At 39.8% G+C, this 26,518-nt stretch overlaps 1 protein-coding gene across 2 annotated transcripts in view; it reads right to left on the bottom strand.

Annotated features, from left to right (window-relative positions):
• LOC126480716 (probable Dol-P-Man:Man(7)GlcNAc(2)-PP-Dol alpha-1,6-mannosyltransferase) overlaps window positions 1-26,518 on the bottom strand; it is a 172,348-nt gene that overhangs the window by 94,167 nt on the left and 51,663 nt on the right. For both annotated transcript variants that reach the window (XM_050103970.1, XM_050103969.1), the window contains exons 5-6: window positions 22,487-22,640; window positions 5,211-5,355 (exon numbers count right to left, since the gene is read on the bottom strand). In XM_050103970.1, coding sequence (XP_049959927.1) covers window positions 5,211-5,355; window positions 22,487-22,640 — 299 coding nt within the window. The remainder of the gene's footprint in view (window positions 1-5,210; window positions 5,356-22,486; window positions 22,641-26,518) is intronic.

Here is a 26,518-nt window from a genome sequence, read left to right as displayed (position 1 = left end):
TTCTGAGGGTCTTACTAAAGTTTTTACAGACAGACCTTTCTCTCAAAACCTAACTCTCAAACAGATTTACCATGTCACATCCTCCAACTGTCCTCATGAACTAGGTAAGAGTAACACACTTCTAAGCACCTAATACCACCACAGACATCATGAAGTCTTGAAATGAGGAACATCCTATGCAGAATCATTCCCACCCCTTGAAAGTGGCATTCCACTGACCATCCTGTGTACTAAACATGCTAATCTAACCTAACCTAACCCAAAGTGGTATTGTGTCACCCATCCAACGTATAAAATATGCTGATCCATTCCTATGACACACCTGCTCACAACATTTTAACATGTGTCATATGCCTGTAAAAGGCCCAGGTGCAAGATCTGTTCTATGCACCAACCCAACACTTCCTCTTTTAGATCAATCATAGGCATATCCTATCATATAAATGGCAGGGCCACCACCGAAAGATGTCATGTCACTTACCATCTATGCTGTATCTTTTGCGCAGTCCTATACATGGATGTCATCACCAACAACAGTCCACCTGGATGAGTGGCCACTGTCGAACTGCGGCCATGAGCAGAACTGACCACTATATGACAGAAGATGTAGCTGACCAGAATGAGCTCAACTTCAAAAGCTGCTTTACAACCTGTGTCACCCAGATACTCCTGCCCAAATATTAGTTTCTCTGAATTACACAGACATGACCTGTCCTTACAACACATACTTTGATCCAGCTATCCTCCTTGCCTCACTCACCACTAACACCTGTCCCATACCCACCTTCATCCCTGTCTCAAAGCCCCCCACTTCACTCTCTGTACATTTGTACCCTCCTCCCTCCCTCCCCCCCCCCCTCTCTCTCTCTCACTCACTCACTACCCCCCCCCCCCCCCCCAATTCTATCTTACCCTCACTCCAGTTCTCTACATCACTGTGCAAAACACACCACTCCCCTTTTCATACCAGAGATGCTCTCTGGTGTCACATTACTATCCTGTTATCCTGAACATTTATTGTCTCTTCCTTCCAGCCAACAGTTAAAATTCACTCCAAGCCTCCCTTCTGCTCCACATCTCCTTTCTCCCCCCCCCCCCCCCCCAAATTACAACCTATCATCTAGATCAAACACTGTGTGTGTGTGTGTGTGTGTGTGTGTGTGTGTGTGTGTGTGTGTGTTTTCTGCAGTTAGCTCTGAAAAGGATAATGTCTTGTTTGTTTGTCTGACAACCACAGTTGGATGATACTCTCTTTTAGAAATATGAGGGTATATCCTTGTTTCAAATATCATGCATATTATGTGGAAAAATGTTATCAGAGTTGGTTCTCCCAATTATCTTAATAATTCTGAAGGAATGTCATCTACTCCAAGTGTCTGATTTCAATTTAGGTCTTTCAATGCTTTGTGAAATTCTTGTTGCAGTATCCCATCACCCATCTCATCATCATCTAATTCCTCTTCTCTTTTTATAACACTGTCCTGAAATGTGTTTCCATTATGCATTCCTTCTACATATTCTTTTCACCATTTAGCCATCCTCTCTTTGCTTCTGAATGTGAAACATTATTGCCAATGTGCTCAATGCACGCACAGAAATGAGATGGTACATTACATAGAATACATTCCTCAACATTATCCGCCACTGCAGTGCTACCCAGCAGCAACTGTTGGTTACATCTGGTGTGCAAACCACAGAGTTTGTTTATGAAAGTGGACACACATACAATAGTTACGTTAGCTTAGTTACCAGTCACCAAAAAGTAACTATTGTGCATTGTTACTTTTAACAGTATACTAATATTGTTGTTCTTTCAAACAGTATACTAACATTGTTGTTCTTTCATTCTGTCTATTAAAATACAAATTTGCTCCCCTGTCCATAAGTTAAGCAAGTTGTTCTGTCTTTAGTATACACTGTACAGAATTTAAGGGAATCAGACAGTGAAGTAGATAGCTGTCTTGCAATTCATGGTTCATGTTTCTTGATACATTCACAAAACTGCTGAACAAATTCACTCCTTAATGGAAACTTCTCTTATAAAGACATAGCATGGAATACCCCTGAATTAAATTAAAGCCCAAAAAACTTTCAGAAAACATAAAGGTAAATAAAAAGATATCTAAGCAAGACTCAAAACTGCAACTTTTCAGTTCACAGATCACATCTCATCCACTATACTACATTTGGTAGACATGTTTGTCCATGTCCTTTATTTTATGTTGTTCCAGAAGCTTTAACTACAGATATGGCATTACTCGGCATTTGATGATAGCAAATCTTATGAAAAACAATAGGTTTTGATAAACGTTCAATGTGGCAGTGCCTTTAAGTGGCATACTTTGATAATGCATGAGTTATAATATGAAAAGCATGAATAAAAAGAGCCTTCAGTGACTGATATGTCATTTTATTACAACAAATAGTACCCAAAACAATGTGTTCTTGAGATATCGTCATTGTGCCAGTGCTATGAAACGGCATACTTTCATAGGACGTAAGTTATAACTTAAAAAGACAAAATATGGGCTTCAATTGCAAAGGATGTAATTCAATATAGTATCTTCTACATTAAGCTTGTGATGTAAAAAGTGATCTTACATTCCAATTGTCACCTCCTTCTCCTCAAAGCCAAAATCTGATGCATCTTATTCTGCCTTTCACACTTAAGAATGCTATGCAACATGAAATTCCAAACTGTGATGTCACAAAACTGTACCAGCTACTGTTTTTAATCTACATAAATGGTTTTCTAATAACTTTAAAGGGTGGTTAAAAAACTTTAACATCTGCTGATTACACACTAATGAAGGATCTACACTCATCTCTAACAGGAACAGGTCAGATGATAGTTGAATAGGCCTAGAATTGATTCCCAATAAACTTAAACTCACAAAGAGCCATATTATAAAATTTCAAATAATCAAAAATGAGCTACTAGTAGCTGAGCTAGACACAAATGACGATACACTCAATGAAACATTCTGCGTAAACATTTTTTGGGGTCTAGCTGGGTAACAAGTTAAAATGGACACAAAACATAAATAGGTTTATAACTCCGACATTGGTCCACTGTAGCATTTTGGACCATGTTTCATTCTTATGTATTATGATGTTTCTGGAAACCAAAAATCTTCTCCATAGGTATTAACATGTGTTCCAAAAACAATGACTATGTGAAATCCAGCTTGCTCTGTTCATCCAAAAGACCCAAAAGACAGTAGATACTGGTGCCCAGGTTGATGCCACATTCCTTGAATTCCGGAAGGTGTTAGATAATTTTCTGCATTGCTGCCTAATGAACAGAACATGGCCATATGGAATATCAGATCAACTATGTGACTGGACTGATGAGATTCTCACAAACAGAACATTGGCAATGTAGAGAAATCTTCAGACTTAAAAGTAATGTCAGGCGTATGCCAAGGAAGTGTTATAGGACCATTACCTTCCAGAATTTGTACAAAGGACCTAGTGTATAACATCAGGAGTTCCATGAGGCTTTTCGTGGATGATGCTGCTGTATACAGAGAAATCACACCACTAGAAAACTGTAGCAAAATGCAGGAAGACCTACAGAGAACTGACACTTGGTGCAGGGAGAGGCAGTTGACCCTCAACCTAAGCAAATGTAACATATTGTGCATAAATAGGCAGAAAGACTCATTACTGTATGATTATGCAATTTCAGAACACTCACCGGAAGCAGTCACATCCATAAAATACCATGGAGTAAGTGTATGGAGCAATTTAATAAAATAAAAGTACCACACAGAATTGATTGCAGGTAAGGCAGATGCCAGACTGAGATTCACTGGAAGAATCCTCTGGATAAGTTGTTCACCCACAAAAGAGATAGCTTACAAGACCCTCGTTCGATCAATACTTATTGCTCACCAGTCTGGGATCTGCACTAGATAAGATTGACAGAGGAAACAGAGAAGATCCTAAGAAGAGCAGCATGGTTTGTTACAAGTTCTCTTAGTACATGCGAAAGTGTCACAGAGGTGCTCAGCCAACTCCAGGGGTAGATGCTGCAAGAGAGGCATTCTGCATCATGGTGTGATTTATAGTTAAATTCCAAAAATCTATGTTCCTATTAGAGTTGTCGGTCTATTGCTTCCTCCTATGTATATCTCGTGAAAAGACCATGCAGGTCAAATCAGAGATATTCAAGCCTACACAGAGGCTTACCAACAATAGTTCTTTCCATGAAACATATGCGACTGGAACAGGGAAGAGGGAAGTGAGACAGGTACAAAATGTACCCTATGTCACATGCCATAAGGTGGCATGTAGAGTGTAGATGTAGAACCACGCAGCTGAGATGAGGATATTTTGCTCATAGAAGTATCTCCTATTGTGTTGGCATAAACATTAGCAATTTTACTTGTTATGTTATTGAATTATCTTCTTGGAAACCACACCTTACGTACATAATGTATTTACTCAAAATAAGTAATAACATATACATCTGAGGGTTCCTCGAAGATATTGGAATTCTTACACTTACTTCCTAGTACATTTACTGTTCAGTGATTTTTGTTGCTGGAAATAGAAATCAGTTTTAATTACAGTAAAAGACACAAAAATAATTTTTATGCAGCATTTGCTTCCTTGTTTAGAGTTCACAGACAAAAGGTAGTTCCCATCTAAAAAAACACAAGAAACTATGAATGCTTACAAAAATACACTGTTGCGAACAAAAATGTTAAAAAGAGATTAGGGTAACGTTAAAAAAGGAGGGCAAGTCACAGACCTACCCTTTGTGAGAAGGGACCACACTCCTCCCCTCCCCTTCCCTTCCCTTCCCTTCCCTCCCCTCCCCTCCCCTCCCCCCCTCCCCTCCCCTCCCCTCCCCAATTGTGAGAAAAAAGGGAGAAAAGTTTCTCCAAAAGCTCGGATAATGTTGGGTACTTCTTCATATGTCTATTAGCAGTGCTAAGTGCTTTGCCTCTTAAAAGTACAAACCAGCTAGCAATTCTGTTTTGTAGTTTTTTAGAACTTAAATTAATTCAGTAAACATTTATCACAAAAATGTTTGAAGAGGAAATTACAGAAAAAAATTTCTTTTTGATCAAGTCACTCAGCCATCTGGGGCACTGGACTTAGGCAGCCACAGCAGAACAGGATAAGAGAGAAATCAACAATGACTATGAGAGCATTCTGAAAATGATCTGAATGAAAACAAAGCATTAAAAAAAGGATACACCCCATTCATGACTCTTATTCAGCACAGTATTGAAATATAAAACTTCTCCTTCTGGCCATAATAATCTGTTCCAAAATACTGAGTCAACTAACACTGACAGGCTAAGAAATATTAATCCAACCGGAACACCAATTTGAATGACCCTGCAAACAGAAAACAATTACTGTAATGTAAATGAAACTTTATTAGCAAAGTAAATATCACATGTGACAACTAGTATACAAAGGCATTTCTACATATCACTGCTGTGATGCTGTGGCAGTAGTAATGACAAATATAATAACAATAAAAATAATAAAATTCAGAGACTAACATTGAGCTTCCAGAGTCTCTGAACTTGTTCCAAGAAATAATAATTAAGTATCTATCAAAATTTTCACTGTGTCTTGAAGAAAAAACAATGTTTGAAAGGCCAGCAATCACCCACAGTTCTTTTCACAATTTAATTCTTCTAGTAATCATGATGTTGTTGTTGTGGTCTTCAGTCCTGAGACTGGTTTGATGCAGCTCTCCATACTACTCTATCCTGTGCAAGCTTCTTCATCTCCCAGTACCTACTGCAGCCTACATCCTTCTGAATCTGCTTAGTGTATTCATCTCTTGGTCTCCCTCTACGATTTTTACCCTCCACGCTGCCCTCCAATACTAAATTGGTGATCCCTCGATGCCTCAGAACATGTCCTACCAACCGATCCCTTCTTCTAGTCAAGTTGTGCCACAAGCTCCTCTTCTCCCCAATTCTATTCAATACCTCCTCATTAGTTATGTGATCTACCCATGTAATCTTCAGCATTCCTCTGTAGCACCACATTTAAAAAGCTTCTATTCTCTTTTTGTCTAAACTATTTATCGTCCACGTTTCACTTCCATACATGGCTACACTCCATATAAATACTTTCAGAAATGACTTCCTGACATTTAAATCTATACTCGATGTTAACAAATTTTTCTTCTTCAGAAACACTTTCCTTGCCATTGCCAGTCTACATTTTATACCCTCTCTACTTCGACCATCATTAGTTATTTTGCTTCCCAAATAGCAAAACTCCTTTACTACTTTAAGTGTCTCATTTCCTAATCTAATTCCCTCAGCATCACCCGCCTTAATTCGACTACATTCCATTATCCTCGTTTTGCTTTTGTTGATGTTCATCTTATACCCTCCTTTCAAGACACTGTCCATTCTGTTCAACTGCTCTTCCAAGTCCATTGCTGTCTCTGACATAATTACAATGTCATCGGCGAACCTCAAAGTTTTTATTTCTTCTCTATGGATTTTAATACCTACTCCAAACTTTTCTTTTGTTTCCTTTATTGCTTGCTCAATATACAGATTGAATAACATCGGGGATAGGCTACAACCCTGTCTCACTCCCTTCGCAACCACTGCTTCCCTTTCATGTCCCTCGACTCTTATAACTGCCATCTGCTTTCTGTACAAATTGTAAATAGCCTTTCACTCCCGGTATTTTACCCCTGCCACCTTCAGAATTTGAAAGAGAGTATTCCAATCAACATTGTCAAAAGCTTTCTCTAAGTCTACAAATGCTAGAAACGTAGGTTTGCCTTTCCTTAATCTTTCTTCTAAGATAAGTCGTAGGGTCAGTATTGCCTCACGTGTTCCAACATTTCTACGGAATCCAAACTCATCTTCCCCGAGGTCAGCTTCTATCAGTTTTTCCATTCGTCTGTAAAGAATTCACATTAGTATTTTGCAGCTGTGACTTATTAAACTGATAGTTCGGTAATTTTCACATCTGTCAACACCAGCTTTCTTTGGGATTGGAATTATTATATTCTTCTTGAAGTCTGAGGGTATTTCGCCTGTCTCATACATCTTGCTCACCAGATGGTAGAGTTTTGTCAGGACTGGCTCTCCCAAGGCTGTCAGTAGTTCTAATGGAATGTTGTCTACTCCGGGGGCCTTGTTTTGACTCAGGTCCTTCAGTGCTCTGTCAAACTCTTCACGCAGTATCATATCTCCCATTTCATTTTCATCTACATCCTCTTCCATATGGGTTGATAAAAGGAATAGAGATTGGGATTTAATGTCTTGTCGACAGTGTCATTAGAAACTGAGCACAGGCTCAGACTGAGGAAGGGAATCAACATGTCCTTCACAAGGAAACCATTGAAGATTTCACCTTAAATAATACAGGGTAACCACTGAAAACCTAAATCTGGATGGCAGGCCTGTCTTCCCAAATTCTAATCTAATGTCTTACCACTGTGCCACCCACCTCAGCTTGGCCTGAAGAAGTCGGACATTTAGATCACAGATGGAATTTGTCATGCTAGTCAGATAGGACAATACCTCAACAGATGCACAACTGTTTCACAACAAACGATCAAGACTTAAATCTCACATAGGGTCACACTGTGCAATTTTCAACAAACAAAACTGACCAGTCAAAGAAAGCCATTAATGGTCATATCCTAAATGATACGCTGTCTTTAGTATAAACTGATAGAAAACAAACTAATAGAAAACAAAACAGAGTCAAGAAAAAGACAAATTAATTAAAAAGTTAGATTAAGCATGTCTTCCATTTCAGCAATGGAAGCAGTGTGAACACTCTGAAGATAACCATGTGTCTTTAAAGACTTCACCCACAGAATTCTTACACACACTTCTGAATACATTTACTTTGTACTTGTATCTGCTTCTAATAATATGAAAAATAAATGTTTCATATTGATTGTGGTTTATACAGCCGCACTATAAGACACACAGAAATAAAATTTTCATTGTGCCTCTGCCTCTACAGTTAGCAACGGGTTTTGGATTCCGATGCAAATATTTTTCAACAACCTTCAATCAGACATAAAGCAAGACATTGGAAATCATTACAAATTCTAAGCAGTGATACTTTATAACTTATTCTTTCCACAAATTATCTTGTTACCTAGATATAAAGAGTTAAGAGTTCTGTTAGCTGGCTGAAAAGCAGTAATGCTCATTGTAAACAACCTCAGTCATTACAGATGGAAACAACAACAATTATGGAAAGGATAGATTGCTACCCACCATAAAAATGACATGTTGAGTTGCTGACAGGCACAACGAAAAGACTACTACACACAATTTTTTCAGCCAAATCCTTTATCAGAAAAGAGAAACATACATCCTTTCACTCCTCACTGCCAGAGATAGCAATCTTGTGTGTGTGTGTGTGTGTGTGTGTGTGTGTGTGTGTGTGTGTTTGAGAGGTGCTCGCTTGCATGAATGCGTATATGTTTCTCTTTTCTGGTGAAGGCTTTGACTGTAAGCTTAATGTGTAACTACAGTCTTTTTGTTGTGCATGTCTGCAACTCAATATGTCATATTCATGGTGCATGGCACTGTTCTTTCCATAATTGTTGGTATTACAACCTGGACTCTCTGCTGTTAAATGTAAATGACAGTTATTCTTTGATAAATATCAATATATCCATATAAGTATAAAGTTAATATCAGGGGGGAACAAGTAGGTTCTTGACATATATCTGAAGAAGCAGCAGCTTTCTTCAAATTAGCAGCTTTTCCGTGTTTTAAGTACAAATTGTACAGAACAGCACAGTGATATTTCATTGTTTATACAATATACAAATTTAGTTTCTGACAGTTTCTTCTCTTTCATGAATGTATACTATGACTTTTGTAACATATCTGATGACAGAATCTATGGAACGTGATGAAAGTTCCAGTCGCCAATGACTCTTCCTTATTGCTTGTAATGTACGAAAAGTGCTGTCTCTGTTTAGATTGTGAGGTGTGAAATATCTGTTCCATGAAGTGTTGTGTTGCACAATGTTAACAGTACCAACAAGTGACGCTCACCAAACACACAGTTAAATTTTATTAATAATTTTAGGGACTTCTGGATACATATACTGTGTTGAGAATATATATTGCTTGTGTATCCTAATGAATGTGATGGAAAAAGCAACTCTACAAGAATGGGGCAGCTGTGCAGTTTGGTCAAGCTTTCCAAACCTGCTGATTTGGTGGTTATTCCATGCTGTTGCACTCCTGCCTCTGAGACACACTGCGCTCCACACAATAGTGTGGGCCTTGACACCGGCCTAAATCATAAAGAAAAGAAGAATGAGTTCCAGCGAAGAGCCTGCACTAAAGCCCGTTAGTGAGTGGATGTAGAGATGTCAATAATTTTGTGAACACTCAGTTTAACTGTCAAAGCTAAATTGTTGACAATTGTATATGGGAGTTTTCAGAGCTGTATAAGTTGGAAGAATAGATGCAAAACTTCAAAAAGAGACTTCATTTATTTGGTAGGTTGTTGAACCTAGATAAGCATGAATTTTATCTCCAACACAGGCCACACTGTCCAGGAGGCAAAGTACAAGGAAATAAAAAAGAAAAATTCAGAGAACAGAATTGTACTCCAAATAAACAAGCCAGTGATTGCAAATCTTTACACCACAGCATTGCAATTATTACATGAAGCTCCCCCCCACCCCCCCCACCCCACCCCACCCCCCTCCCCCCACCCCCCACCCCTCAGGACATCCATCAAATACAGCAGGAAACATTCCAACTGCACTTCTGAATCTTTTATTTTTTTTATGTGAATTCTAACCATGAATGAGAAGTGTAGGACCCGCCATTGGTTTACGAGTGGTGGGTTCTGTCGGGAGGAATTTATCAGGGAACTTAATGAGAGAAAGAGGCTATTAGAGGATCAGGAAGGGAAGCTCTGTGCCCTTCATACTTGGATAAGACCATGAACAACCAGACGTGCTCAAGAGGGGACATGGGAATGGAGGGAAAGGTGGAGAAGGCCTGGGAAATAGTAGTTGAAGAGGAAGAGGTAGGAATAGGACATTGTCAGATTACAGTCAAAAAATTGATTTCAGCAGTTGTCAGACATCTACATCTACATGGTTACTCTGCAATTCACACTTAAGTGCCTGGCAGGGGGTTCATTGAACCATTTTCATACTACTACTCTACCATTCCACTCTCGAATGACACATGGGAAAAAGGAACCCCTAAATATTTCCATTTGAGCTCTAACTTCTCTTATTTTATTATGATGATCATTTCTCCCTACGTAGGTGGATGTCAACAAAATATTTTTGCATTCGGAAGAGAAAGTTAGTGATTGAAATTTCGTAAATAGATCTCACCACAAAGAAAACCACCTTTGCTTCAGTGACTGTCACCCCAACTCGCATATCATATCACTGACACTCTCACACCTATTGCACAATAACACGAAACGAGCTGCCTTTCTTTGCACTTTTTCGATGTCCTCTGTCAGTCCTACCTCATAAGGATCCCATACCGCACAGCAATATTCCAGCAGAAGACAGGCAAGTGTAATATAGGCTGTCTCTTTAGTGAGTTTGTCACATCATCTAAGTTTTCTGCCAACAAAGCGCAGTCTTTGTTTCGCCTTCCCCACAAAATTATCTCTGTGGTCTTTCCAATTTAAGTTGCTCACAATTATAATTCCTAGGTATTTAGTCGAATTGACAGCCATTAGATTTGTGCGATTTATCATATACCCAAAATTTATCAGATTTCTTTTAGTACCCATTTGGATGACCTCGCACTTTTCTTTGTTTAGTACCAATTGCCACTTTTTGCACCATACAGAAATTCTCTCTTGATCATTTTGTAATTGGAATTGATCGTCTCATGATTTTATTAGGTGGTAAATTACAGCGTCATCTGCAAACAATCTAAGGGGGCTGTTCAGATTATCACCTAGATCATTTATGTAAATCAGGAACAGCAGAGGGCCTAGACAATACCTCGTGGAACACCAGATTTCACTTCTGTTCTACTCAATGATTTACCATCTGTCACTACGAACTGTGGCCTCTTTGAGAGGAAATCACAAATCCAGTAACACAACTGAGACGATACTTCATATGCACGCAATTTGATTAACAGTCGCTTGTGAGGAGCAGTATCGAAAGCCTTCTGGAAATCTAGGAATATGGAATTGATCTGAGATCCCTTGTCGACAGCACTCATTACTTCACAGGAATAAAGAGCTAGCTGTGTTGCACAAGAATGATATTTTCTGAATCCGTGTTGGTTATATATCAATAAGTCATTTTCTTCAAGGAGATTCATATTGTTCAAGTACAGTATATGCTCCAAAGCCCTACTGCAAATTGAGGTCAGTGATATGGGTCTGTAATTCAATGGGTTACTCCTATTTCCTTTCTTGAATATTGGTTTGACCTGTGCTACTTTCCAGTCTTTAGGAACAGACCTTTCGTCAAGTGAGTGGTGGTATATGATTGCTAAGAAAAGCGCTACTTTATCTGCATACTCTGAAAGGAACCTGACTGGTATACCATCTGGACTGGAGGATTTGCCTTTCTTAAGTGATTTGAGTTGTTTCGCAACATCTAAGATATCCATTTTTATGTCATTCAATCTAACAGATGTTACGGTTTCAAATTCTGGAATATTTACACTATTGCCCATTAAAATTGCTACACCATGAAGATGATGTGCTACAGATGCAAAATTTAACAGACAGGAAGAAGATGCTGTGATATGCAAATGATTAGCTTTTCAGAGCATTCCCACAAGGTTGGCGCCGGTGGTGACACCTACAACGTGCTGACATGAGGAAAGTTTCCAACTGATTTCTCATACACAAACAGCAGTTGACCGGCGTTGCCTGGTGAAACATTGTTGTGATGCCTCGTGTAAGAAGGAGAAATGCGTACCATCACATTTCCGACTTTGACAAAGGTCGGATTGTAGCCTATGGCGATTGCTGTTTATCATATCGCGACATTGCTGCTCGCGTTGGTCGAGATCCAATGACTGTTAGCAGAATACGGAATCGGTGGGTTCAGGAGGGTAATACAGAACACTGTGCTGGATCCCAACAGCCCCGTATCACTAGCAGTCGAGATGACAGGCATCTTATCCGCATGGCTGTAATAGATCGTGCAGCCATGTCTCGATGCCCGAGTTATCAGATGGGGACGTTTGCAAGACAACAACCATCTGCACGAACAGTTCGACGACATTTGCAGCAGCATGGACTATCAGCTCGGAGACCATGGCTGCGGTTATCCTTGATGCTGCATGACAGACAGGAGCGGCTGCGATGGTGTACTCAACGACAAACCTGGATGCACGAATGGCAAAACGTCATTTTTTCGGATGAATCCAGGTTCTGTTTACAGCATCATGATGGTCGCATCCATGTTTGGCGACATCACGGTGAATGCACATTGGAAGCGTGTATTCATCATCGCCATACTGGCATATCACCCGAAGTGATGGTATGGGGTGCCATTGGTTACACGTATCGGTCACCACTTGTTCGCATTGACGGCACTTTGACCAGTGGCCGTTACATTTCAGATGTGTTACAACCTGTGGCTCTACCCTTCATTTGATCCCTGCGAAACCCTATGTTTCAGCAGGATGATGCACAACCGCACGTTACAGGTCTTGTACGGGCCTTTCTGGATACAGAAAATGTTCGACTGCTGCCCTGGCCAGCACATTCTCCACATCTCTCACCAATTGAAAACGTCTGGTCAATGGTAGCCGAGCAACTGGCTCATCACAATACCCCAGTCACTACTCTTGATAAACTGTGGTATCGTGTTGAAGCTGCATGGGCAGCTGTACCGGTACATGCCATCCAAGTTCTGTTTGACTCAATGCCCAGGCGTATCAAGGCTGTTATTAAGGCCAGAGGTGGTTGGTTCTTCTGGGTACTGATTTCTCAGGATCTATGCACCCAAATTGCGTGAAAATGTAATCACATGTCAGTTCTATTTGTCCAATGAATACCCGTTTAACATCTGCATTTCTTCTTGGTGTAGCAATTTTAATGGCCAGTAGTATACTTCATCTTCTTTTGTGAAAGAATTACCGAAAACTGTATTTAGTGATACCATCATCGGTAACATTTCCATCGTAATCGTGCAGTGATGGTATTGACTGTTTTTTGCCACTAATGTACTTTACATATGACCAGATCTCTTTTGGTTTTCTACCATATTTTGAGACAATGTTTCATTGTGGAAACTATTAAAAGCATCTCGCATTGACATCCACACTAAATTTCGAGCTTCCGTGAAACTCAGCCAGTCTTGGGGATTTTGCATTCTTCTGAATTTGCCACGCTTTTTTTGTTGCTTTTGCAACAGTGTTCTGACATGTTTTGTGTACCATGGTGGATCAGTCCCATTTCTTATTAACTTATGTGGTATGAATCTATCTATTGCTGTCGATACTGTATCTTTGAATTTGAGCCATATATGGTCTACACTTACATAATTAGCTTGGAAGGAATGGGGACTCTCTCTTAGGAAAGCATCAAGCAAATTTTTATCTGCCATTTTAAATAGATATATTTTGCATTTATTTTTAGTGGTTTTGGTTGATATGGTTTTAAGCCTCACTACAATGACCTTGTGTTCACTAATCCCTGTATCCATCATGACACTCTCTATTAGATCAGGATTATTTGTGGCTAAGAGGTCAAGTGTGTTTTCGTAACCATTTACAATTTGTGTGGGCTCATGGACTAATGGTTCAAAGAAATTCTCAGAGAAAGCATTTAGTATAATTTTGGAAGATGTTTTCTGTCTACCACCGGCTTTCAACATGTATTTTCACCAACAAATCGAGGGTAGATTGAAGTCTCCACCAATTATAACTGTATGAGTGGGGTGCTCATTTGTAATGAGATTCAAGTTTTCTTTGAACCGTTCAGCTATTATATCATCTGAGTTTGGGGGGGGGGGGGGGGGGGATCAGTAGAAGGAGACAATTATTATTTTGGTATGGCTGAGCCCTCACCTGGGGTAGAGTGGGAGGTCGTCTCGAGGTGTGGCAGGGGGTGAAAGACATTCCAGAGGGCTGAACGGAAGGCCTCTCCAGTTCGTCTGACGAACCGGTTTCAGGCTCTGTCTCAGGCTGATACTGATCTTCGGCCGGACATGGCTGCTTGTCCCGCTCCAGAGGTTGTTGCTCAGTCTGCAAGATCCGGGCGGTCGCAGAGGGTGAGCTTACTGGTAGTTGGGAGCTCCAACGTCAGGCGCGTAATGGGGCCCCTTAGGGATATGGCAGCAAGAGAGGGGAAGAAAACCAATGTGCACTCCGTTTGCATACTGGGGGGAGTCATTCCAGATGTGGAAAGGGTCCTTCCGGATGCCATGAAGGGTACAGGGTGCACCCATCTGCAGGTGGTCGCTCATGTGGGCACCAATGATGTATGTCGCTATGGATCGGAGGAAATCCTCTCTGGCTTCGGGCAGCTATCTGATTTGGTGAAGACTGCCAGTCTCGCTAGTGGGATGAAAGCAGAGCTCACCATCTGCAGCATCGTTGACAGGACTGACTGCGAACCTTTGGTACAGAGCAGAGTGGAGGGTCTGAATCAGAGGCTGAGACGGTTCTGTGACCGTGTGGGCTGCAGATTCCTCACTTCCGCCATAGGGTGGTGGGGTTTTGGGTTCCGCTGGATAGGTCAGGAGTCCACTACATGCAGCAAGTGGCTACACAGGTAGTAGGGGTTGTGTGGCATGGACTGGGCGGTTTTTAGGTTAGATGGCCTCGGGCAAGTACAGAAAGGGCAACAGCCTCAAAGAGTGCGGGGCAAAGTCAGGACATGCGGGGACCAAGCAGCAATTGGTATTGTAATTGTAAACTGTCGAAGCTGCATTGGTAAAGTACCGGAACTTCCAGTGCTGATAGAAAGCACCGAAGCTGAAATTGTTATAGGTACTGAAAGCTGGCTGAAGCCAGAGATAAATTCTGCCGAAATTTTTACAAAGGCACAGACGGTGTTTAGAAAGGATAGTTTGCATGCAACCGGTGGTGGCATGTTTGTCGCTGTTAGTAGTAGTTTATCCTGTAGTGAAGTAGAAGTGGATAGTTCCTGTGAATTATTATGGGTGGAAGTTACACTCAACAACCGAGCTAGGTTAATAATTGGCTCCTTTTACCGACCTCCCGACTCAGCAGCATTAGTGCCAAAACAACTGAGAGAAAATTTGGAATACATTTCACATAAATTTTTTTAGCATGTTATAGTCTTAGGTGGAGATTTCAATTTACCAGATATAGACTGGGACACTCAGATGTTTAGGACGGGTGGTAGGGACAGAACATCGAGTGACATTATACTGAGTGCACTATCCGAAAATTACCTCGAGCAATTAAACAGAGAACCGACTCATGGTGATAACATCTTGGACCTACTGATAGCAAACAGACTCGAACTTTTCGACTCTGTAAGTGCAGAACAGGGAATCAGTGATCATAAGGCCGTTGCAGCATCCCTGAATATGGAAGTTATTAGGAATATAAAAAAAGGGAGGAAGGTTTATCTGTTTAGCAAGAGTAATAGAAGGCAGATTTCAGACTACCTAACAGATCAAAACGAAAATTTCTGTTCCGACACTGACAATGTTGAGTGTTTATGGAAAAAGTTCAAGGCAATCGTAAAATGCGTTTTAGACAGGTACGTGCCAAGTAAAACTATGAGGGACGGGAAAAATCCACTGTGGTTCAACAACAAAGTTAGGAAACTACTGCGAAAGCAAAGAGAGCTTCACTCCAAGTTTAAATGCAGCCAAAACCTCTCAGACAAACAGAAGCTAAACGATGTCAAAGTTAGCGTAAGGAGGGCTATGCGTGAAGCGTTCAGTGAATTTGAAAGTAAAATTCTATGTACCGACTTGACAGAAAATCCTAGGAAGTTCTGGTCTTACGTTAAATCAGTAAGTGGCTCGAAACAGTATATCCAGACACTCCGGGATGATGATGGCATTGAAACAGATGATGACACGCGTAAAGCTGAAATACTAAACACCTCTTTCCAAAGCTGTTTCACAGAGGAAGACCGCACTGCAGTTTCTTCTCTAAATCCTCGCACAAATGAAAAAATGGCTGACATCGAAATAAGTGTCCAAGGAATAGAAAAGCAACTGGAATCACTCAACAGAGGAAAGTCCACTGGACCTGACGGGAAACCAATTCGATTCTACACAGAGTACTCGAAAGAACTTGCCCCCCTTCTAACAGCCGTGTACCGCAAGTCTCTAGAGGAACGGAAGGTTCCAAATGATTGGAAAAGAGCACAGGTAGTCCCAGTCTTCAAGAAGGGTCGTCGAGCAGATGCGCAAAACTATAGACCTATATCTCTGACGTCGATCTGTTGTAGAATTTTAGAACATGTTTTTTGCTCGAGTATCATGACGTTTTTGGAAACCCAGAATCAACATTTTTGGAAACCCAGAACCAACATGGATTCCGGAAACAGCGATCGTGTGAGACCCAACTCGCTTTATTTGTTCATGAGACCCAGAAAATATTAGATACAGGCTCCCAGGTAGATGCTATTTTCCTTGACTTCCGGAAGGCGTTCGATACAGTTCTGCACTGTCGCCTGATAAACAAAGTAAGAGCCTACGGAATATCAGACCAGCTGTGTGGCTGGATTGAAGAGTTTTTAGCAAACAGAACACAGCATGTTGTTATCGAAGTAACCTCTGGCGTGCCACAGGGGAGTGTTATGGGACGATTGCTTTTCACAATATATATAAATGACCTAGTAGATAGTGTCGGAAGTTCCATGCGGCTTTTCGCGGATGATGCTGTAGTATAAAGAGAAGTTGCAGCATTAGAAAATTGTAGCGAAATGCAGGAAGATCTGCAGCGGATAGGCACTTGGTGCAGGGAGTGGCAACTGACCATTAACATAGACAAATGTAATGTATTGTGAATACATAGAAAGAAGGATCCTTTATTGTCTGATTATATGATAGCGGAACAAACACTGGTAGCAGTTACTTCTGTAAAATATCTGGGAGTACGCGTGCGGAACTATTTGAAGTGGAATGATCATATAAAATTAATTGTTGGTAAGGCGGGTACCAGTTTGAGATTCATTGGGAGATTCCTTAGAAAATGTAGTCCATCAACAAAGGAGGTGGCTTACAAAACACTCGTTCGACCTGTACTTGAGTATTGCTCATCAGTGTGGGATCCGTACCAGATCGGGTTGACGGAGGAGATAGAGAAGGTCCAAACAAGAGCGGCGCGTTTCGTCACAGGGTTATTTGGTAACCGTAATAGCGTTACGGAGATGTTTAGCAAACTCAAGTGGCAGACTGCGAGAGAGGCGCTCTGCATCGCGGTGTAGCTTTCTGTCCAGGTTTCGAGAGGGTGCGTTTCTGAATGAGGTATCGAATATACTGCTTCCCCCTACTTATACCTCCCGAGGAGATCAAGAATGTAAAATTAGAGAGATTAGAGCGCGCACGAAGGCTTTCAGACAGTCGTTCTTCGCGCGAACCATACGCGACTGGAACAGAAAAGGGAGGTAATGACAGTGGCACGTGAAGTGCCCTCCGCCACACACCATAGGGTGGCTTGCGGAGTATGAAAGTAGATGTAGATGTAGAACTTCAACACAGTGCTCCCAACTTTAGTGGGACATCACCACAACCAGGCCAAGGCCATTCTACTACACTGTGATGCACACTACACTCGCATCAAGTCATGCAACCAAGAAGTATTGTTCCGTTATCCATAGCAAATCCAGATAGTATTGTTCTGTTGTTCATAGACTGAACACTTCCATTGTTCTGGCTACTTGGGTTTTCCACATCTTGTAGTGCGTATCTTCACAAAACGGACACTCCAGAGAAAACTATTAGTTGTCTATATACTGGAAAAGGTGTAACCTGTTTAATGCAAACATTATTGTTAAATGGAATATACATTCCTAAGCCCAAATATTCTGATAAATATAGGAATGGGTAGTAAGGTCCTGTTTTGTTTTATTTTTTAGATATCTGGGGATTTGCAATATCCTCCCTGATATCTACTGGCAACCTATTAAAGATTTTTGCATTGGTATATAAAAATCCAGTCTGTGCCCTATGCAGGGGTGCATTCTTTACATAGGAATTATTTTTACTTCTAGTACTGTGGCTGGGTTTTTCTCACTTAACTGTGAATTATCTATTATTAATCACAAATACTACGGAGGGTAAACATACTTGCATGTTCGTGTAATAATTCCACTTTCTCTGAAGAAGTTTCTGCAAGGTGTTTGGTTATCAACTCTATACAATATTCTGACTGTCAACTTGTGCAGAATAAATACTTTTTAAATCTTAACTGAATTGTCCTGAAGGTTATGCCAAAATAATAAAAGTATGCTAGCAATCACATCCGCAAGACAATGGAACGAGAGTAATTTCTACTAAGTGCAAAGAAAGCAGAACTAAGTCTCCATTTAATGAACTAGAAATTTTTGACCGACATCACAGTATATCTAATTGCTTGCGACATCTGTGGTTGACAACAGTATCTTGTTTGCAAGGAACAGTAGTATTCATTTGTGAACACAAAATGGAGATAAGGTCTCTTTGTTATGAGCCCAAACTTTATTACCATTCAAAGAAGTGTACAACATTCTCAAACAAGTTTTCCTTTTCTGCTCTTTTAAACATGTTCTTGTTACCCATCATAAATCTTACAAGTAAGCAGATGTACTACAATGTCAGTGTCAGAATATTAAACTTACTGAACAGTGAATAATATTCGAATTCCAAAGGTATCTGTTTTCAGCTTTCACAAACGTTATGAATATGTCCCTTCCGTGAGAGATCCCCAACTATCCTGCAACACTGTGTCTTCTGCTACATAAATCATTACAAGAAAAGCTGAACGCATGAGTGCAAACAGAATTGCATGTAATAAGATAGATTTACTGAATTTTATGCAATTGAGAGTCAGTCTACTGGCATACAGCAAAAGTGGCTTCTCACTAGAATACGATTTGCTATGTTTTTGGTACCCCTTGTCTGGCAATATAACATGCCTGCTCACAAGGGAACCTCACCATCGCACCCCCCTCAGATTTAGTTATAAGTTGGCACAGTGGATAGTCCTTGAAAAACTGAACACAGATCAATCGAGAAAACAGGAAGAAGTTGTATGGAAGTATGAAAAAAATAAACAAAATATACAAACTGAGTAGTCCATGCGGAAGATAGGCAACATCAAGGATAACCAGAGCTGAGAAGTGCCGTGGTCCTGCGGTTAGCGTGAGCAGTTGCGGAAGAAGAGGTCCATGGTTTGAATCTTCTCTCGAGTGAAAAATTTTAATTTTTTTATTTTCAGACAATTTTCAGTTCAGGCGCTCACACATAATTAACTTCCCTCTCCAAAATTCTAGGACATGTTCAGATTTGCTTGGACAGATGCAGGATTTGACGGTCTACACACGGAACAATTTGGGCTGTTATGCCGTGGTCGATTGATGAATTCTGTGTCGATTCCCAACGTTTCGTCTCCGACTGCGGGAGACATCTTCAAGGGGGTCCGTAGCTCAATCGAAGGTCCAACACACCCACTGGCTCGCTACTGCAGTCAGTAGCAAGCCAGTGGGTGTGTTGGACCATCCATTGAGCTACGGACCCCCTTGAAGATGTCTCCCGCAGTCGGAGACGAAATGTTGGGAATCGACACAGAATTCATCAACCGACCACAACATAACAGCCCGGATAATTATAATGGACATGATATTTCTGGCCGTGAAAGTCTACATTTTAGTATTAACATATTCCTGTCATGTGACGCATATGCCGTCACCAGTGTCGTATAGAATATATCAGATGTGTTTTCCTGTGGAGGAATCGGTTGACCTGTGACCTTGCGATCAAATGTTTTCGGTTCCCATTGGAGAGATGCGTCCTTCGTCTACTAATCGCACGGTTTTGCAGTGCGGTCGCAAAACACAGACACTGAACTTATTACAGTGAACAGAGACGTCCGTGAACGAACGGACAGATCAAAACTTTGCGAAAATAAAAAATTAAATTTTTCAGTCGAGGGAAGACTTGAACCAAGGAACTCTCATTCGACAGCTGCTCACGCTAACCACAAGACCACGGCGCTCCTGAGCTCAGTGTGTCCTTGATGTTGCCTATCTTAAGCATGGACTTCTCAGTTTGTACATTTTGCTTATTTTTTTCATAGTTCCTCACAACTTCTTCCTGTTTTCTCGATTGATCTGTGTTCAGTTTTTCAAGGCCTATCCACTGTGCCAACTTATAACTAAATCTGAGGGGGGTGCGATGGGGAGGTTCCCTTGTCTGTAAATATACTTTAAAATGGCACAGTCTTCCATTATCCCACATGAGACAGATTATATTGCTCAGTGAATTGATGACCTATTGCTAAAATCAAAATGTGATTTTGTTAATACATTGTATTCAGAGAAATAGGAAGCTATTGTTTTTACACATTGCCACTTTGAAAATTTTTAGAGGAAAAAGTGACTGATGCAATACTGGCCTGTACACCACAAATTATTTAAATTAGTCTCAGAAAAGCCTAGCCAGAAAACTGAGTTACCCAAAAAACCTAGTACATTGCTAATTTATGGTGCAAAAATGTACCTTGGTGAAAACCAAATGCAATAAAATGCAATAAAAATTTGTGCAGTTTATACATTATATTTATCATCCAAGCTGTGTTCACCATTGACCTCCTACAACTGATGGTCCCTAGGAAGTTGCATAAATAATGTTCCCTTGAGATTTGCAAAAATAATGGTCTCTGGAGAATTGCATACATAAATAATGGTCTCTGGAGAATTGCATACATAAATAATGGTCTCTGGAGAGTGGCATACATAAATCTACTGCAAGTCATTACTGACTAAATTTATTACATATCTGCATACTACCCATTTCTTTCTTAACACTTTGGAACATTACAATAAACACATCATAGACAGATAACCTATTAGCAATAATTCTATTTGATATAAGGTGTACAATTTTGCTTCTGCCATTTTTTCCCCCAACACTCGAGGCTTCAATGAAGCAAATTGGTTACACATGTAACATTCAAAGTATTTTCCATCGATGGCCACTACTTTCACCCATCTTTTGGGCAGTGTATGAATTCCGCGTCGAAAAAATTGTACACCTTTTGAAGACCTCTTCATGAGATCGGAAGTGTTGGTCAGCCAGGCCATGCACCATTGATCTAAATAGGTGATAGTCAGAGGGAGTAATGTCTGGAGAATACAGTGGGTGGGGTAGGACTTCTCATTTTAATGTTTCAAAATATGTTTTGAGCTCTTTTGAAGCATGGGGTCAAGTGTTGTGCTGCAAAATTACTTTATCGTGCCTCTTGTTGTAGCCTATTGTGGCCATTTGTCTTTTAATGCTCTGATTTAACACATTAATTGCATTCGATAACGAGCACTGTGATTGTTTCACTTGGTTTTAACACCTCATAATACATGATGCTGAGCTGGTCCCACCAAATGCAGAGCATGATCTTGGAGCCATGAATATTCGGTTTGACTGTTGATGTGGAAGCACGGCCAGGATATCCCCATGATTTTTTGTATTTAGGTTTATCGTAATGAACCTATTTTTCATCCCCGGTCACAATGCGATGCAGAAATCCCATCTGTTTTTGCCTCTGAAGCAACTGTTCACAAATACACAAATGACATTCAACATCTCTTGGTTTCAGCTCACATGGGATCCAAGTTCCTTTCATGCCCATAGCCTTGAGACATTTTGAAATGTCTTGCTGTGTCACTCCCACTAATTGTGCCAATTCTTCTTGAGTTCAATGTCAGTCTTTACTCAGCAAAGTCTCCAATTCTGCATCTTCGAAAATATTCTCTTGCACCACTGTGCCTGTCTACGACATTAAAATCACTGTTCTTGAAACACTGAAACCACTCACAACACGTTCTTTCACTAATAGCGTACTTACCATATGCACTTCATAGCATTCGATGAGAGTCAGCTGCTGTTTTCTTCGTATTGAAACAAAATAGTAACACCTCCCACAAATGATGAGAATAAGGCTCGTAAACTGACATTATCAATCAAGAACAACTTTATGATGCAGACACAATTGACTAATGTTTGAATGAGGTTATGTTGAGCAAGGTCCAACCTAACTGTCTGACATCTGCAATCTGTTTCTTTCGACCGCTACTTACTGTTGTCGCCACCTATCAGCGAACGGCGGAAGCAAAGTTGTACACCTTGTAGATTACAGAACTGTACCGAATTACACTCACACAGTTATATGTTCTGCAGTTTCAATAATTTCAGTCATAATAAAACAATAGAGATTACAACCTTAAGGGCAATTTTAATATGGCAATATGAAATCTTGGACCATAGTTTCCTTGCATTAGATAATGTTTTCAATTTTCCATCACCTTGATTCTTTCATAACAACTTTAATGTTTGCTATCAAACTGCTTGCCATGTTATTACCTTAGTGGACTGATTTTTCGGAAGATTACATCAGACAGCAGCAAAATTCCCAGGAACAATGCTAGTTCAGCACGAAATATGATGATTGCAGCAGCAGAAAAGGAGATGAAATTCACATGGTTCTGCCTGATCCAGCTATGCAGGGCAAGTAAAACTGTAAGAATTTCATTGTAACAATTATGAATAAGAATTATCTCTTCCATCAGTCAAAATTAATTATGCAACTACTTATAATTATTTATAATTTGTACTAGTCTGTAAGGCTGAATGTATGGGACATCATGTGAGTATTACCAAATGCGACTATGTCAGGGGTTAACAAACAGTGACTTACAAAAGAAAAGAATCAACAATGGGATATCCAAGGATGGAATAATGACAATTTATCAAAAGAATAAACCGCTACTCACCATATATAAGAGACGTTGAGTCGCAGGCAGGCACAAGAAAATGACTACTATATATTTAAGCTCTCAGACAAAAAGGTCGACCGAGCGAGGTGGCGCAGTGGTTAGCACACTGGACTCGCATTCGGGAGGACGACAGTTCAATCCCGTCTCCAGCCATCCTGATTTAGGTTTTCCGTGATTTCCCTAAATCGCTTCAGGCAAATGCCGGGATGGTTCCTTTGAAAGGGCACGGCCGATTTCCTTCCCCATCCTTCCCTCACCCGAGCTTGCGCGCTCCTTCTCTAATGACCTCGTTGTCAACGGGACGTTAAACACTAATCTCCTCCTCCTCCTCCACAAAAAGGTCCTCCTCCCAAAGTAGGAAACCTACACGCTTTCGCACAAGCACAACTCTCCCACACACACTGGCCAAAGGCAGTGGTCATGTGTGTGAGTTGTAATTGGGCGAATGTGTGTGTATGTTTCCTCCTCTCGAAGGAGGACTCATTTTGTCCAAAAGCTTAAATATATTGCAGTCTTTCTGTTGTGCTAATCTGTGACTCAACATCTCTTCTGTATGATGAGTAGCACTATATCCTTTTCATAATAATGACTTACAAAATATTTTTATAATAACAATACTGCCAAATTGAACCTAAAGATTCACAGCAATGCCCCACTTTTGGCTGCCTCATCCATTATGAAATTTTTGCATCTTTCATGTTTTTAACTACTGTAGCAACATACTCAGCATAAACAGGGAGGCTGGAAATGCCACAAAATATTAAAATATTCAAAGTTGGTACCTCTCATGATTTCACTGTTCATTATTAGTGATATGACTAGAATTGTAGATTCCCTGAGCTCAATATTTTAGTAAATGGCTACATAGTGGAAAAATCATTGGCCATAGTTTTTCCAAATAGCTACATAATGAAGAAATCATTGGCCACAGTTTTTCCAAAAGTATTTAATACACTGCTCAACAAGTTTACAAGAAATATTTTATGATATATAGATCTGAGTGCAAGATTATTAACAATTAATAGTTACTAAATGGAACATTAATAGCAGAAATGCAAATACAGCAGACAATGTCTCTGAGAAAAAATGGAGGGCTAATACTGAACAAACTCTCAAAAATATTATGAACACAAGATTAATGAAACATTCCAATGTGCCACACACAGCATAGTTACTTTTGAAGGAAAAAGTGTAGTACTGGGAACTAGTGATGTTTACAAGTAATGGAGGAAATTGTTGTAAATTATAGGAGGGCACAGATACTCCATCTAGACATGTGCAAATGAGAGTAAATGTAAGCTCCATACGCAACACAGTTGAGAAGCTGCAAATTATGTTGACTGAAAGTTACAAAATGTGTATTTTATTTGCAAGAGGATTCATTCATAAAGTTTGTTCTTGAATAAGTTTCTGATACTCATAAGCATTCATGCTTGTAATCATGCATTATAAAGTTCAGAAAAGATGTGACCATTTACTGTGACTTCAAACATTAAATAGTTTTGGTTTTTCATAGTTTATTTTTTTATTTTTTTTTTTATAACACTGTCTATCAGTCATCCTCAATGACTGTTTTTTTTTTCTGACTAATCTTTACACCTACAGGAATTGCAGTGATTTGACCTTTCAAAGTGTCAGACAGAAAATGGAAGTAATGGCTGAAGCAATCAAACTACTATTGTAGGTTCTTGAACTATATAAGATACTGACAGATTTTAAGTGTGTACACAGTTCCTATTTTGACATGCTAAGCTTCCTGATACAGCTTATCATAATATATTACAAAAAACATGGCTGGGCTACATTTATAATTACACATGAAGGATACAACTACTCGAAACATTGGCCAGGTGTGAGTAGGACTCACGCTCTGAAGTTTCTGTACAAATGTAATTATAAGTACAGACAGTTCATCGGTCCTGGGAATGGAGAATCTTGATAATTTCTGCCATTTATCAACATTGGTAAATGCAACAATCAGTCTCAGAAATTGCAAAACTTTTGCGAATGTTTTAATTTTAAGCTTGAAGTTGGATAAAAAAAGTAATATTTAACTGTAGGAAAAAACTACAGATTCACAATTTTCATATTTTTCCTTTACTTATACTGTAAAATCTTACTTCTTGCAAAATTTCATGACTCTAGGCCAACAGGAAGTACCCTGTAGGTTTTGATGAGTGAGTTTGCAAGCATCCCAATATGAAAAATGAATGGCTGTATCTTTTGACTGTACTGACTTAGAACCTAATGTGTATTACACTATCAAGGGACCAAAGAACTTAGCATGTCACATAAATTTCAATTTGATGTGTCGACCATTCCGGAGAAAAAGGGTTCTTAACAGACAGATGGCTGGATGGACAGACGGACGGACAGACAGACAGACATACAACATATGAATTTTTTTTGTGTGATAATTGCAAATTAACAATTTTTGGATTTTTTTCCCTTTACTTCTATGGTGAAACTTTGCTTCTTGCCAAATTTTATGATTCGGGAAGTATCCCACAGGTATTGATGAGTGAGATTGGAAGTTCCAAAACATGTGATATAGAAGACCGTACCTTTGATATAGAAGCTTACATTTATTAGACTGCCACGGGACTCTATATCTTAGTATGTGACATAAATTTCAACTTGATATGTCCACCCGTTCCTGAGAAAAAAGGGTCTTAACATACAGACACAGACACACTAATAACAAATGACAATCTTTTTCATATGATTTAATTACAAACTCACAATTTTCAGACTGTTTCCTTTAGTTTTTCTACAAAGTCTTGCTTGTTGCCAAATTTCATGACTCTAAGTCAATAGGAAGTATCCTGTCAGTTCTACTAAGTAAGTAAGTTTCCGAGTATCAAAAAATGTGACATAAATGACCGTATCTTTTGATTCTTTACACCGCTCCCCCCAGGGTCTATAGCCCTTAGCATGTGACATACAGTTCAGCTTGATACATCTACCCGTTCCTGAGGAAAAGGGTATTTAACAGTCAGACAGACAGAGAGACAGCCAGACACATGGACAACGAAGTGATCCTTGTCCTATAAGGGTTACATTTTTACCAACTGAGGTGTGGAACCCTAAAAAATGAAGTGAAATAATTATTCATTCAGCTGAAGACAGAATGAGTATGTGTGACAAAAGGATATGAGAGCTCCTGCATCAAGAACAGCACTTCATCTGAAATAAAGTGAAACTAGTGTGTTGAGAATTCAAGGACAGTGATAATACTAATAGTTTATCCCTATCTTTTGCAAATAATCGAATTACAGCACAATAACATGCCCTGATTTTTGTGGAACTCCACTGATTCAAACAGAGAACACACACCAACTAAAATTTTTAAGGTTATGATGAGAGGGGAAATAAATATTATGATTATGATTACTTACTGTGGGTGAAAGGCAGTGTGTACATGTGCAGTCTGCATGTGCTTATAAACAGGCACAGATTTAGGTGAGGTCAGAAAGTTGTTCATAGCAACCCAACCAGTGTAATCAAGGGAGAGTCTCCTGACTGGGCAGAAATCATATATGGGGTTCCTCAAGACTCAATTTCAGGTCCACCATTGTAACTCATTTATGTAAATGATCTTCCATCTAATATACAACAA

Source organism: Schistocerca serialis, chromosome 5 (genome assembly GCF_023864345.2).
Source record: "Schistocerca serialis cubense isolate TAMUIC-IGC-003099 chromosome 5, iqSchSeri2.2, whole genome shotgun sequence".
Classification (NCBI taxonomy): Eukaryota; Metazoa; Arthropoda; class Insecta; order Orthoptera; family Acrididae; genus Schistocerca; species Schistocerca serialis.
This window is presented reverse-complemented; position numbering and strand designations above follow the sequence as displayed.